General features: G+C 39.1%; 1 protein-coding gene across 2 annotated transcripts in view; it reads right to left on the bottom strand.

The window, feature by feature from the left end:
* Positions 1–778: 778 nt before the first annotated feature.
* ARHGEF37 (Rho guanine nucleotide exchange factor 37) overlaps positions 779–16493 on the bottom strand; it is an 80179-nt gene continuing 64464 nt past the window's right edge. For both annotated transcript variants that reach the window (XM_056811454.1, XM_007473855.3), the window contains 3 exons: positions 15644–15839; positions 13777–13931; positions 779–6393 (listed from right to left, as the gene is read on the bottom strand). In XM_056811454.1, the coding sequence (XP_056667432.1) occupies positions 6160–6393; positions 13777–13931; positions 15644–15839 (585 nt within the window). In that variant the 3' untranslated portion in view covers positions 779–6159. The remainder of the gene's footprint in view (positions 6394–13776; positions 13932–15643; positions 15840–16493) is intronic.

Here is a 16493-nt window from a genome sequence, read left to right as displayed (position 1 = left end):
TTATCTCACGTAGTTCTTTTCAAGTTTAAAAAAATTAATGGTGCAGTAATATTGCATCACAATCATATAATGCAATTTGTTTAGTCATTTTCCAGTTGATGGATATCCTCTCATTCCAGTTCTTTGCCACCACAAAGAGAGTTATAAATATTTTCTTTTTTTCATCTTTCTTATTACCTCATTAGGTTTCAGAAATTTGTCATCTATAGAAACTAGGGTGCAAAAAAACCCAACCCTACTTCATTGGGCTAAAATTGGCAATACTTTCCTTTTGAAAATAGGGAGAGATCTTCCCAGCAGTTTAGCATAAGGCAACACAGAGTAACTGGGTAATGACTGTATAGGTAAACAGAAAAGTCAGTAAGAACTACACAAAGTTACTTTATCTCTAAATAACTATGTTCTTGGTTAGCCCAACAATCAAGAGTTCACTTTAAGGTCTGACATCTTTCCCTCTATATATTTTTAGTAAGTAACATTAATTCATTTCCCAGGTTGGCATTTGTAGGTTTAGAAGTCCTAAATAATAGACACATTCTTATATCCATTAAGGAAAAGGATGTAGAAAAACAGACCATGGATTATGGAATGTATTGTAGTAGTCAAGGTTTAACTGACCCTAACACATTCATCTAGTACTACTTCCTTCCTGAGCAGCTTGAAGACAGAAATTGGTATCATATAGAATGGTGTGACCATATGAAAATTTGTTTCCTCATCCTGGACTGACATTTCCTCATCTCTAAAATAAAATAAAATAAATGAAGACATTGGAATCAACGGTCTCAAAAAATCAGTTTTAATTTCAGAGGTCTTTGAAAAATTGAAGCTTGGTAAAGTTATTTAAGTCCAATAGTCTAGTACCAACAAGAAGAAATTTAAGACAAATTTTCATACAGTTGACTTCTTTTTTTCACCCAGACAATATTCAGATTATTTTTTTCATCATGTTGTCCTTTACTCCTATGTTCTGTAACATAATTTTCCCACTTCCTAGATCAAGAAGTTGTATCACAAGGAAGGTAAATAGATTATAATCCACTGCAGGAAGGGAGGGGGAAGGATAAAACTTGACATAACTTCTCCTTTGCAAGTTAAAGAATGGTACTAATTAAGTTCTAAATTCAGAACCCAAACAACAGCACATTATAAAACATCTCTTTACCAAATAATAAATACATCACAGTGCAATGGTTCTAATTCTATATGAAGGCACATTCTTAGGCCATGAACACACTGGCCCCAACTGCAAATTTATGATCTAGAGTAGAGGTTCTTAATGTTTTTTGTGTCATGGCCTCCTTTGCCAATTTGATGAAGCTCATGGACCCCTTCTCAGAATAATGTTCTTAAATGCATCTAAAATAAAAAGGAAATCAATTAAATTGTAGTAAAGATATAGTTTTCTTATTCTTTCCCATCCTAGTTAACTGACTCCAGGTTAATAATTCCTGATGCAATTAGGCATATAATTTTTTAAAAAATTAAATCCCTTTACTAAATTCAAACAAGATATACAGATTTGGTTCTCTAGGTCCATGGTTATGGCAGTCAGGTCCATAACGAGATTATGGGAGGAAATAAACAATTCATAAAATTAAACTCTTTTTGGTATTGGTTTCGATAAGATCACCTCCCAAAAAGCATTTAGCATTTCTCCTTCCAGGTCTCCATGACATTTTTGTCACGTAACCTAACTGGCCCTTTACGGCTCAAGGCCTGGCAAAACAAGAAGTACCTAAGACATGTTGCCAATTTAAAAATATTTATAGAGTAATAAATATATCACAGTGCAATCGCTGGCTCTGATTCAATACAAAGGCACATTTTATTAAGTCCTCTAAAAATACCTGAGGGCTTATTCTCCATCTTTTCCAAATGACTGCTGTCTCATAGTCTAATAAATCTTTTTTTTTTTAAACTCCTACCTTCTGTCTTAGAATCAATGCTGAGAATCAATTCCAAGACAGAAGAACAGTAAAGGCTAAGCAACTGAGGTTAAGTGACTTGACCAGGGTCACACAGATGGGAAGTGTCTGAGGCCACATTTGAACCCAGCTCTTCCTGACTCTAGGCCTGGTGCTCTATCCACTGAGCCATCAAACTGTCCCTAGTCTAACAAATCTTAATCCAGCCACATAATTCATGGGAACAAGGATTTCACTGGTCATTTCAGAGGTCAAAGTGAGCAGGACCACAGGGTACTCTCCTAAGGGTTTGTAGGAAAATAAAAGAAAGATGGTGACTAGCAGGCAAAATATGGTCAAGGGTAGATTTTCAAAAACAGGAAAAAGTCAGAAGAAGCAAGAACCCAGAAGGCAAAAGGCTGTCCATCATTCCACAACTTGCCTCAGTCCTCTTCTGTCCCAGAATGGCCATGGCAGATCTCAGCAAGCCTCACCAGCATTTGGCCCTCAACTCCACAGCTTCACATTTTTTCTCCTTCCATTTGTCCTGTTAAGGGAAGCACCTCTCTTCGGGCATCATCCCATCCCAGCGATACTGATCAGGGCTCCAGCACCAGGTTCCATTCATTGGTTACCCTCGACCTTATTCTCAGCTCTCAGCAGGACCTCCAATATGGCACGTGCTGGAGAAAGGCTTTCCCCAGAGAGTTTGGAGCTGCCCACCCACTTGTTACTATTGGATGTGGGAAGACATGATTTGGAACAGCCCACTGCAAATGCTCCTAGTTTCTGTGGAAGTTCAGGCCAGGTTAAAAGAGGCAGGATGTTTTTGGGTAAAAAAGCATTGCTCCTACGCTCAAATGCCAACTGGGTGATCTTGGAGAGGTCACTTAACCACTCAGTTTCTTCAACTCTAAAATGAGAATAATACTTAAAATTGCTTCTATCACAGTATTGGGAAGAAAGTGCTTTGTATTTAAAGTGCTGTGGAAATGTGGGTTATTATTGTTATTGAAAACTAGAGGATTGGCCTTAGAGGGAGGAAAATGTGGGTTCAAGTTCAATCTTGGGAGCATCCTAGCATTGGAAAGGGATTCTATACTAGGGATTCTGTACACTGAGAAAACAGATCTGAACTCCTACTCTTCCCCAAATTATCATAAATACTAATAACACTTGGCTATAAGTCTTAAAAAAAACTTTTATCTTCTGCCTATTCTGTTACTTATCTGTATCAATGCCTGTTCCTAACCATGCTTTGCCAATTCTAAGGTAAGGAACAGGCAATCAGGGTTAAGTGACTTGCCCAAGGTCACACAGCTAAGAAATGTCTGAAGTCAGATTTTAGCCCAGGTCCTTCTGACTCGAGAGTAGTGCTCTATCTAATTGGCCAGCTAGTTATTCCTGGCTATTAGTCTTTTTTTTTTTCTGAAACCCTTCCCTTCCCTCTTGAAATCAATACTGTGTTTTGGTTCTAAGGCAGAAGAGGGGAAAGGGCTAGGCAATGGGGGTTAAGTGACTTGCCCAGGGTCACACAGCTAGGAAGTGTCTGAGGTCACATTTGAACCCAGCACTTCCCATCTCTGGGCCTGGCTCTCAATCCACTGAGCCACCCAGCTGCTCTCAGCTATTAGTCTTAGTAGCTTAGCACAGTGCCTGGCATACTATAGGCATTTAATAAATGTATATTGACTGACTGATTAATACAAACAATAGTACTCATACTATCATATGTGGATATTCTAGACATCTTTTGAAACCTCTACATTTCTAAAATTCTAAAAAAGGGGGGCAGCTGGGTAGCTCGGTGGATTGAGAGCTAGGCCGAGAGACAGGAGGTCCTGGGTTCAAATCTGGTCTCAGACACTTCCTAGCTGTGTGACCCTGGGCAAGTCACTTGACCCCCATTGCCTAGCCCTTACCACTCTTCTGCCTTGAGGCCAATACACTGTATTGACTCCAAGATGGAAGGTAAGAGTTAAAAACCCTCAACTTTTGTACAGATCTTCATAAAATAAATACATTCAGCAAAACTGATCCCCTAGAACAATAAGTCTCATTTTATTCTGGCCTCTGATATATTTTCAATAGTAACTTCAAAATTGCCCCATCGATCTAAATCTTGTTTAGTTCAATAGAGGACACATGAATGGACTTCCTGCTTCCATTATTCTCTCCATTTCCCTACAAGGAGGGAGGACTGTGAGTGGAATGTTAGAGAAAGTTGTTTTGGAGCAGGTGAAAGGGACTGTGTGGCCTGAGGTCCCCTTATTGCCAGGCAGCACAGACCCTTAGAAGAACATCAGAAAGTGAATTTGCTGGTACCCATAACTACGAGGTTCTATTTTTCCTGTGGCTACTTCAGAAGGTATGGCTCAGGCTGCTTCAGAATAGGGCATTGATCTGATGTTTCTCCCAAATCAAAATGTCACCTCTTCTCACACTTGGAAACTCACTCTAATTTTGCTCTACCTAATCTTTATGATTAAAAAAAAAATCCACAGTATCTACCATTTGTTCTATGTGTCTTGCAAAGAATGCTTTTTATCCTTTGTCTAAAAATATGGACATTCACACCTTGGCCCCAAAATTCTAGCCGGCACTGAAAATATACATGGTCTCTCCAAGTTAACATCAAAGAGCTGGCCAATTATGATCTACACAAACACTGCTGATTGCCTGGCCTAGCTTGAGGCATAGGTGGCAATTGGAGACTGAGCTCTGTCCTATCCCATCCCCCAAAGTGGCAAGCTTTCCCTGAAACAACCACCAAACATGTGCTGTATTCATAATCTGCATTCTAATTTTGTTCCAGATTTAAGGAAAGTTTACTTCTAAGAATCACAAAATATCTAGGGATGATGCCGGAACTGTAGGTAGTCTAAATCACGCAAACCCAGCTGATAAAGAGGAAATCTCTAGGACTTCCTGAATCTTTTCTAAAAAGCTAAAATAATAACAATAATAAGTAGCATTTATATAGTGACTACTATGTGATTGGCACTATGATAAATGCTTTACAAATACCATCTCATTTTAGCCTCATGACAACTTGGGAGGTAGGTGCTATTATCTTCATTTTATGATTGAGGGAATGAAAGCAAATAGGGTATAGGTGACTAACCCAAGGCTACACAGCTATAAAGTATCTGAGGCTGGGTTTAAACTTGGGTCTTTCTGACTCCAGACTCAGGGCTCTAATGCATTGTGCCCCCTAGATGCTGATTTTAAGAAGGAAGGAAGGAAGGAAGGAAGGAGGGAGAGAGGGAGAAAGGAAGGAAGGAAGGAAGGAAGGAGGGAGAGAGGAAGAAAGGAAGGAAGGAAGGAAGGAAGGAAGGAAGGAAGGAAGGAAGGAAGGAAGGAAGGAAGGAAGGAAGGAAGGAAGGAAGGAAGGAAGGAAGGAAGGAGGGAGAGAGAGAGAGAGAGAAAGGAAGGAGAAAGAGAAACAAAGAATCCTTTTATGAAGTGCCTAATGTTGGGCATTTTATAGCTCACGCACACTGAGGAACTGCTGTCTAATCAACCACACCTTGGCAAAGACCTCCTGGGATCAATGCTCCCACCCAATATTATTATCCGTACCTCTACTCTCCTGAGAATTCCCAAAGCCATCTTCCCAATATGACTAAGGGTAAAAGATGAATTATGCCTGTTTCCCAAAAGAAAGACCAAGGGAAGACTTGCCAGATATGCATTAGACCCAGAAGCTGTCTCTCTACCTTCATGGTTCTTGGGCTGAGAGCTTCACATTAGGATCACATTATCACAGATTTCGAGCTGAAAGGACCTCAGAGGTCATCTAATGCAACCCCCTCAGTTTACAGATGAAGACCCTAAGGCCCATAGGGAATAATCGACTTACTTGAAGTCACATAAATAAATAAAACTTAGGAGAGCCAGAATTCATACCACAGTTATCTGATACCACATCTGGCACTCTTTCTAAAGCATTGTGATATCTTTCTCTCATATATTGCTTCTTGCAACATGTGGCTGCAGGCCAGTGGGCCAAGTCCTCATAGATCTTCTCTGCCCACTAAGGCTCCATGGAGAGACATTCCAAAGGACTCACCCCATCATCCATGCCCCTCAGTTCCTTGGTGGCAGCAGATATCACATCTAGAAGGTTTGCTTTATTTTCCCACTGTCTTGTCTTACACCCATCCAGTCCTGTGTTCTGCTCTGAAATCCTTCTTACCCACATTAACCCAGTGTCTGACTAAAAACTCTTCATAGCTTCCTCCTGTCCCTACTACATGTGTGATAGGGAGCTGTCACCAGTGGGCAAACTCCAGCCCCAAGGTGTGGGGCTTGGAACACAGACCAAGAAGTTGGAGGGCACATAACCTCTCTGTCCATTCACTTCCACAAGGCTCCATTCTGGGTTCCCCTTCTTGTCCTGTCTCTCCAGGACTGTTACCGACTGTCCAGCCTGTAGGCTCACTTCATAATTGCTCCTGGCTACAAATGGATATGCAGCCACCACCTAAAACACATACAGAAAGTGAGCAAACAAGAAGACCAAGAAAGGCATAATGATTCAAGAACAAATGGAAGCAAAGTAGTTCAAATTCATTTCTTGCTACCAATGACTTGGGAGACAATATGGGGAGACACAGCAGAAAGGGAATTGTATTAATAGTCAGAGGATCTGGGTTTGAACCCTAGTTCTGCCATTTAAATTTAAATAATTCCAGGAAAGGGGGCCTTACATGACTAATTTCATTGTGAGCATTATTCATTCCCTGCTCATTCTGAAGAAGAGATTAGTTCACCCATACCAATTTCATTTACTTTCTAGGAGCTTTTCTGTTTAATCTCTAGTTTTGATTTGTGTTTCTCCATCCTTGAATGAGGAAAGTGACTTTCCTTAAAGAGGTACTATTCTCATTTGTCTAAAATCTTCAGGACCTGAGGCAGTGAGGTGGCTCAATAGATAGAGATGGAGAGCTAAGCCTGGAGCCAGGAGGTCCTGGATTCAAGTCTGGTCTCAGACACTTGCTGTATGACCCTGAGCAAGTCACTCAACCATAAATGCCTAGCCCTTACTATGCTTCTGCCTTGAAAAATCATTTAAAAACAATCATCAGTGCAAATCAAAACAACTCTGAGGTATCACCTCACACCTAGCAGATGGGCTAACATGACAGCTATAGAAAGTAATGAATGCTGGAGGGGATGTGGCAAAATTGGGACATTAATTCGTTGCTGGTAGAGTTGTGAATTGATCCAACCATTCTGGAGGGCAATTTGGAACTATGCCCAAAAGGTGTTAAAAGACTGCCTAGCCATAGCCCTGCTGGGTTTGTACCCCAAAGAGATAATAAGGAAAAAGACTTGTACAAGAATATTCATAGCTGCACTCTTTGTGGTGGCCAAAAATTGGAAAATGAGGGGATGCCCATCAATTGGGAAATGGCTGAACAAACTGTGGTATATGTTGGTGATGGAATACTATTGTGCTAAAAGGAATAATAAAGTGGAGGAATTCCATGGAGACTGGAACAACCTCCAGGAAGTGATGCAGAGTGAAAGAAGCAGAACCAGGAAAACATTGTACACAGAGACTGATACACTGTGGTACAATTGAATGTAATAGATTTCTCCATTAGTGGCAATGCAGTGATCCTGAACAACGCGGAGGGATCCACAAGAAAGAACACTCCAGAGAAAAAACTGTGGGAGTAGAAACATAGAAGAAAAACAACTGCTTGATTACATGGGTCAAGGGGATATGATTGGGGATGTAGTCTCTAAATGAACATCCTAATGCAAACACCAACAACATGGAAATAGGTCCTGATCAAGGACACACGTAAAACCCAGTGGAATTGCACATCGGCTATGGGAAGCGTGGGGGGAGGGGAAGGAGGGAAATAATATAATTCTTGTAACCAAGGAATAAAGGTCTAAATTGACTAAATAAAATTTTCTAAAAAAATAAAAACAATCATCAGGACTGTGTCAGAAGCGTTGACAAATGAAATCTTGGCAGTGGCCTGAGATAGGTGTGTTTGTGTGTGTGTCTTCTTTTCCTTTTAAAAAATTTAACCCTTAATGAAATGAGTAGAACCAAGAGAACATTGTATGCAGAAACTGAAACATTGTGGAATGATCAAATGTAATGAACTTCACTACTAGCAGCAATGCAATGATCAAGGACAATTCTGAGGGACTTATGAGAAAGAATGCTATCCACATCCAGAGGAAGAAGTGTGGGAACAAAAGCACAGAAGAAAAACATATATGATTTATCACTTGTTTATATGGTTATATGATTTGGGGTTTTGGTTTTAAAAGTTTATTGTACTACAAAAAATGAATAATATGGAAAGAGGTATCAACTGCTAACACATGTATAACCCAGTACAATTGTTTGTCAGTTCTGGGAGGGGATAGGGAAGAGGGAGGGAAAGAACATGAAATATGTAACCGTGGACAAAAACTTAAAAACAAAAAAATAAAATAAAATAAAAAGTTAAACAAATTGAATTGCTAAACTAAACTAAATAAATATGTACACAAATAAATAAAAATTAACCCTAATGTTCTGTCTTAGTATCAATTCTAAGGCAGAAAAGTAGCAAGATCTAAGCAATGGGTATTAAGTGACTTGCTCAGGAATATCTGAGGCTCAAAGGTGCTCCTGACTCTAGGCCTGGTGCTCTATACACTATGCTACCTAGTTATCCCAGTGTGGGAGTGCCTTTTCAAATTCTGACCCTAATGTCACTCCGGATAAGTCATTTAATTTATCACAACTCTATACCAATGGTGTCAAACTCAAGTAATATACTAAACCACACATAAGCATCTCTGTTGGCTGCATATTGACTAAGAAAACCACATAGTAACATTATTTATATTCTATTGCATTTTTATTTTGTTAATTATTTCTCAATTATGTTTCAATCTGACTCAGGCTTCCCTCAGAAGTATTGCCATATGGTTGATACCTCTAGACAACTCTCTGTAGATTGTAAGTTAAGAAGAAGGTACTGATTAGTATTGCTAGAAGGAATATCCTCACCTGTGATTTCCTGTACTAATTAACTCGAAAGTCAAGACCAAATGTGGACAGTGTTCTTTCTCATAAGTCCCTCAGAACTGTCCTGAATCATTGTGCTGCTGGTAATAGAGAAGTTTATTACGTTCGATTATGCCACAGTGTATCTATCTCTGCACAGTCATTTCTAGACAGATCTCTACACACAAGTCCAAGTGAGCCCTCCCGTAAAAGAATGAAAAAGCATTAAGCATCCAGATCTGACAGTGCTTAATTACTAACATTTTAAGGGTATGTCAAATAGAACTGACGCTTGCGGATAAATCACTTTTAATTCCCTCTCCTGAACTCCAGGTTCATATCTTGAACTCAATGGATCTAATTCTTTTTTTTTCCCCTTAAAACCCCTTATTTCTGTCTCAGTAGCAACTCCTAAGATAGAAGGGGCTAGGCACTTGTGGTTTAATGATTTTCCCAGGGTCAAACAGCTAGGAAGTGTCTGGGGTCAATCCTGATTCTAAGTCTGGTATTCTTTTCACTGTACTACCTAGCTACCCCTAAAATATCCAATTTCAACCCCATTCTCTTTCCCCCAAACCCACCTCCTCCTGTCTATTTTCTTTCTAGTTGCAAAGGTATATGACCTCAGTGCCATCCTTGACTTCTCACACTCACTTACCCCACATATTAAATAAGCTGACAAATTTATTTCTCATTTCTGTTTGTTCATTTAATCTTGCATTAGATCAGATTCTTACTACTCACACAGTGATCACTCCAGTTCAGGTCCTCATTAATCTCCCATCTAAACTATTTTAATAGTCTCCTAATTGGGCTTCCTATCTCAAGCCTCTTCTCACACTAATCCATCGTCCAGAGGGCTGCCAAAATGATTTTCCTAAAGCATAGGTCTGATCCTGTTACCCACCTCCTTAACAAACTTTCTTATTGCTAGAATCAAACAGAAATGTCTCTGTTTGCCACTTAAAGCTCTTTACAACCTGGTCTTTCTTACATCTCCAGGTACTCCTCACCTATCTTTCTTACACAACATTTCCCTCCATACACTGGGAGAATCAGCCACAGTGGCTCACCCTCATACATATAATGCTCCATTTCCCACCTCAGTACTTTTCTACTGGCTTTCCCCAGTGCCTGGAAAAACTCATTCATTCCCTTTAATGTATAGCACAAAGGCCACCTTCCACGTGGAGCCTTTTCTGATTCCACCCAATCATTAGTGCCATTTCTATTAAAACCCCAACCATCTTATATTTTGTATATATTCACAGAGGTATATATGTTATCCATTAGAATGTAAACTCCTTAAAGGCAAGGGCATTGGGCTTTGGATCTCTAGCACTTAGCAAAACATCTGGCACATTGGAGGTATTAAAAAAAATGCATGTGGATTGATATATGCCTGATTTGAAGCCTGTTTTTCTTTTTCTTTTTTTTTTAAACCTGACCTTCTGTCTTGGAACCAATGGCAGAAGAGCAGTAAGGGCTAAGCAATGGTTGTTAAGTGATTTGTTTGGGAGGTCACACAGATAGGAAGTGCCTGAGGACAGATTTGAACCTAGGATGTCCTACCTTTAGGCCTGACTCTCAATCCACTGAGTCACCCAGCTATACTCCTTGATGCCTGTTTTTAGTGAGAATGCACATCTAGTTTCTCCCAAAGTATATAATATTAACCTTTGCTTTGAATATATAATTTTTAATATTTTGAAGAAAAGATTCTTGAATTCTTACATTTTACAATTCAAACTATTAAAATTATATGATTTTTCAAAGGTTTTCCCACCTCTAATATGACTGTGTAGTCTTTATTTTTCCTCTTTTTATTATTATTGGTGGGTATCCTGTTTTTTTCTGGCACCCCAATTGAACATTTTTCTTGGATCATAAATTTAAAGCTGAAAACAGCCCTAGAGTACTGTATAGTCCAACCCCTTCATTTTAGAGATGAAGAAAAATAGGTCTAGGGTATTGAAATGACTTTTGCAAGACTCTCAGATGGCAACTGAAGGCACAAAGATTTGAACATGGATCATGTGAAGAATATCAAGCTCTGGAAAGGGTTAACTACCTATGTAGAGGACAGAATGAATAGGAGAGAGACTTGAGGTACATGGACCAATTAGGAGTCTGTTGCAACAGGCTACATAAGAGATATTGAAGGTGCTTTAAAAATGTTTGCTAATAGATATATGAGTGATTTGACATCTGTTTTTAGTGGAAATATACATCTAGCCTCTCCCAAATTATATATTTTTTCATTTAAAAAAATTATTTTAAAATATTTTCCCATGTTTACATGATTCATTTTCTTTCCCTCCCCTCTTCCCTCCCTACTCCCAGTGCTGACAAGCAATTCCACTGGGTTGTACTTGATACCTATTTCCATATTATTCATTTTTGCTATAGAGCTATTTTTAAAAGCCTAAACCCCAAATCATATAACCATATATACATGTGATAAGTGATGTCATATGTTTTGCTTTTGCATTTCTACTCTCATAGTTCTTTCTCTCAATGTGGATAGCATTCTTTCCCATAAATCCTTCAGGAGTGTCTTGGCTTTTTGCAGTGCAAAGTCCATTAAATTGAATTTTTCCACAATGTTTTACTTTCTGTGTACAATGCTCTCCTGGTTCTGCTCATTTCACCCTGCATCAGTTCATTGAGGTTCTCCCAGTTCATATAGAATTCCTCCAGATCATCATTCCTTATAGCACAATAGTATTCCATCACCATCATAAACCATAATTTGTCCAGCCATTCCCTGATTGAAGGACATCCCCTCATTTTCCAGTTTTTTTTGCCACCACAGAGTACAGCTATGAATATTTTTGTATAAGTATTTTTCCTTATTATCTCTTTGTATCAAAGGGCAGGCATTCTTTTAAAGTCCTTTGTGCATAGTTCCAAATTGCTTTCCAGACTGGCTGGATTAATTCACAACTCCCACCAGCAATGTATTAGTGTCCCAAATTTGCCACAAACCCTATAACATTTATTATTATCCTTTACTGTCATATTGGCCAATCTGCTAGGTGTGAGGTGGTACCTCAGCATTGTTTTCATTTGCATTTCTCTAATTATGAGAAATTTAGGACTCTTTTTAATGTGCTTATTGATAGTTTTGATTTCTTTATCTTAACAAACTGCCTATTCTTGTCCCTTGACCATTTGTCAATTGGGGAATGGCTTGATTTTGACATAACACCTCATAAATTTGAGAAATGAAACCTTTTTTAGAGGTAAAAATACATAATATTAATTAACTTAATTTCCAATATTAAGATAATTAGGCATTGAAACAGATGGGTGGCTGAGTACAGAGAATGGGATCATATGTGAAAGGTGTTATGGAGATAAATAGAATTAATAGGATGTTCCAACTCTTCAGCTTTTTGTAAGGTGAGTGAGAGGAAGGAGTCAAGGGGGTCACCACTTTGTAATGGGAAAGATGATGGTGCTTTTGGCCGTAATAGAGAAATTCAAAAGAAGAATGAGTTAAGGGTAAAAAATAGTGAGTTCTATTTTGGATCTGTTTAGTTCAAGATGTCTATGAGACATTCAGTTCAAATAGGCAAGCCATAATATAGGACAAGAGCTCAGGAGAAAGCCTAGGGCTAAATGTATAGATCTGAGAATTATCTACAAAGAGATGATAATTAAACCATAGAGACTAATGAGATTACCAGTTGAGAATGTAAAGAGAAAAGAAAAGGGAGCTCAGCACAGTGCCTTCTGGTATACCCACAGTTAGTTAAGGAAAGAGAGAGAGATAATGACCCTGCAAAGGATGAGGGCAAGTAGAAGTCAGAATGGGAGAAGAGGAACCAGGAAAGAGTAGTGTTATGAAAACACAGAATGAAAAGGTATCCATATGAATGTAATGGAATATTGAGTCACAAAAAATAATGACTATGACAAATGCAGAATAACATGAAAAATCTCGTCCAAAAGGAAACAGAAAGAAATAAGAAAAATCAAGAGAATAACAATGACACCAATAATTTAAGGAAAACAACAGCAAGAGGCATTAAAACTCGGATTGATGCAGTGAATAATTTTAGCTTTAAAAGACTGACGGTGGAAAACCTACTTCCCATTTCTCAGCAGAGAGCTCAAGGTTAGACATATGTGTTGTGGGCCAGGATCTTGATGGGACTGTGAGAGGTAGGAGTTACTCCCCCCCCCCCATCACACTCACACACACACACACACACACACACACACACACACACACACACACACACACACACTAGCAAGGACACTTGTGAATTAAGAAGCTATGGAGAAGATTTGGGGCAGTTTGAGTTAACTTTGCCTCCAGGTGAATAGGTCTGGGCTCAGTGGCAGGACTTTTTGAGCAAGAATAGAAAAGTAGTTTTTAGGATTTTGGTAGAGAATTTCTGAGATGCTAGAGAACTTCCTTCCCAAGTGCTTTTATTGTCAGGAAATACCTTCCAGCTGCCTTGGAGACTGCTTGCCCCTGGGGATATTTTAATATGCTTTTATTAAAGGGAATATTTATTTGAATCCTCAGGCTCTGAATGCACTATCTCCCCAGATGCACATGGTAACCAGGATAAAATGGAATGAGGAATATGTTATCAGACATGGCCAAATATATTGCTTTGATTTTTCTTGCCTATATATATTTTTTTAGTATAAGGGAATAGTCTATGATGCCAGGGGTATGAGTCACTGAGAAGTGAAACTGATATAAAATATCATTGCTCTAACTTTTTTAAAGCACTTTGAGCTCTTTGGCAAAGAAGAAAATGGAAACATTTATGTACAAGGAGTAGTGTAAATTCAAGTTGCTGTCCTTTCTTTGAAACTTACCTGAAATACAGGCATGGCAACATGGGTCGATGATCTGGGAGTCTCCACTGGAAGGAACTTGAAACCATCCCCTGACCCTGACTGCATACTGGGCTTGTCGTGTGGGACCACCTGATATGGTTCTAGTTTTCCAGCTGGCACATACCCTCGATAGCCTGAAAAGCACATGGAAATTTTTCTGAGATGGGCAGTTAGTTCTCTGGTGGGGACAGACACGTTTCCAATTTCCTTCATTAAACAAAAATTTATTAAAAGGGTAAAACACTGTGCTAGGTCCTGGGAGGCCTGGAGAGAGGTATAAAGTTCAGATAAAATAGTATATCTTCACTCACATAGCTTATATTATAGGAAATGGGTCAGATATAAATAGAGATGTATAACAAAGTACACAAAAAAAAATAAAATTCTATGTGTGATCTAAGAGGAAGGTCATTACTGACTGAGGGATTTGGGCAATCAAGAAGAGTGTTTAGGAATTATGTAAATGAATGAAGCTGCAGAACAGGGAATCCTCCTAAATGATGTCTTGCACCATGTACTTATAGCTCAGCTCTGGCCCACAGCCCTGAGTGCCTACTTCTTGGCACTATTTCTCCTCCTCTAGGTCCAGACACCTTTAAGAAGAAGACAAGGGGGCAAGTAGGTAGCTCAGTGGATTGAGAGCCAGACTAAAGATGGGAAGTCCTGGGTTCAAATTTGGCCCCAGATATTTCCTAACTATGTAACTGGACAATTAATTTACCCTCATTACCTAACTCTTATTGCTCTTCTGCCTTAAAACCAATACAAAGTATTGATTGTAAGATGGAAGGTAAGGGTTAAAAAAAAAGAAGACAAGACACATGAAACAAACTGATTTCCCAAAAGAAAGACCCTGTGAATGTGAATATAAAACAGCTCCTATTATTTAGTACCCAGGACATCCTGGAACTCCCAATGCACTCCCAATGAACATCCCAAGCACTCCCAATATGCTTCAGCTAACAGGAAGCACTGGCACCTACATCCAATACTGACTACAACTGGCACCCAAAATGGGAGTCTTATGCCAACTTTTGCAACACAAAGGTCTGAAATGTAGGACTGTAACATATGCACAACAGGACTCACTCAGCATTGACAAATGAGCCCAGGGATCTAAGGGATGGAAGAGACCTCGGGGGTTAGTTGCATTGTCCAGTCCATACTTGAGCAGAAATCTCCTTTAGAGCAGCCCTGATGAGTGGTTTATTGAGCTGCTTCTTGGATATTTCTCAAGTGAGAGAGAGCTCATTGTCTCCTTCCACAGGACATTCCATTGCTGGATAGCTCTGATTGTTGGGGATTAATTCTTCATATTCAGCTAGTCTATTTCCTTCAAATGTCTACTTGTTCCTAGTTGTTGTTGTGTATGTCTTTTTTCCTGCTAGGACCCAAAAAGACATATTTAATAATCCTTCTGCAGTATAGCCAAGGAGATAGTGTCAGGCTTGGAGTCATGAAGAACCCAGATTCTCTGTGGCTTACTTGTCATTCGACCTGGGAAAATTCCTTCACCTCGTTTCCATAATCTCAGAATCTATTTCACAGAGTTATTGTGATGATCAAAATGAGACAATGTATGTAAAGTGCTTAATAAATCTTAAAGTGACACATAAATGTCAGATGTTAATATTTATATTTCTCTTCTCCAGAACAACCCCTCAGATATTTGAACCTTGATCACGTACTCTCTCTCTCTAAGTCTTCTCTTCTCCAGGAAAAAAAAATAATGCTATTTCTTTTATTAGTCCTTATGTGACATGGTTGAAATGATTTGTTGAATATTCTACAGAACAGCCTTTGAGGAGTGGCTAAAGAAAGACTTTCCAGTTCCTTGTGTACGTACCTCCAGTGTCCACCAGCCAACGACTAGTATTGCCTTTGATATCCCTGTCCTGAAGGACAGCCACAATCTGCCCCTTCTGAAGGGTCAGAGCCAGATTCCCACTACCGCTGATGTTACTTGTCACCTGGTAGAGTTTGCTGGGGCTGTACTTGCTCATGAGGGCCTGGACCTGTCTTTCTGCAGCAGGTTGGAGTGGCTAAGCAAAAGAGAAGGTGTGATGAGTCATAAAATCACCCAATATCCCCGTTAGAGGGATCCCATTAGAAGACACCTAATCCAACCTATACCTGAGTCTACACTACACACACACACACACACACACACACACACACACACACACACACACACGCACACACACAGGTATCCCTTCCATATCATGACTTTCCCCATTATGGGAATTTGGGCAGAGTTTTGTAGAAGCCACAGATGACACACAAAGGCTAAAAATTCAGAAATGCATAAAATATACCAATAGTGTTATATAATTTTAATGTATTTTCTTTTGATACCATAATGTACACAATTTCTTTTTTAAAATTAGAATAAAAAGTTAAAGTTTGCAAAAAGGATGTGAAAGCCAGCATATGACACACGAAAGCTAGAAATGCTAACATTGACCTATATCTAGGCTATGACCAGATACTTAACCCAAATTTTACAATGAAGTACTGTAAATATCCCATAAAAGAAAAGGAAAAAATTCAGACTATTTCTCTGGTATAAGGAAAGAGCCAAAAAATTTCACATGGATTTTCCAGACCACAGGTATACTGTACCCTTAATCCCCACAATGTGGAAAAGATGCCTGTAAAGATACACATTTCTGTGATCTGATAAGTATCCATCAAGT

Source organism: Monodelphis domestica, chromosome 1 (genome assembly GCF_027887165.1).
Source record: "Monodelphis domestica isolate mMonDom1 chromosome 1, mMonDom1.pri, whole genome shotgun sequence".
Taxonomy (NCBI): domain Eukaryota; kingdom Metazoa; phylum Chordata; class Mammalia; order Didelphimorphia; family Didelphidae; genus Monodelphis; species Monodelphis domestica.
The sequence above is the reverse complement of the archived record's forward strand: the minus strand, read 5'-3'. Positions and strand labels throughout refer to the sequence as shown.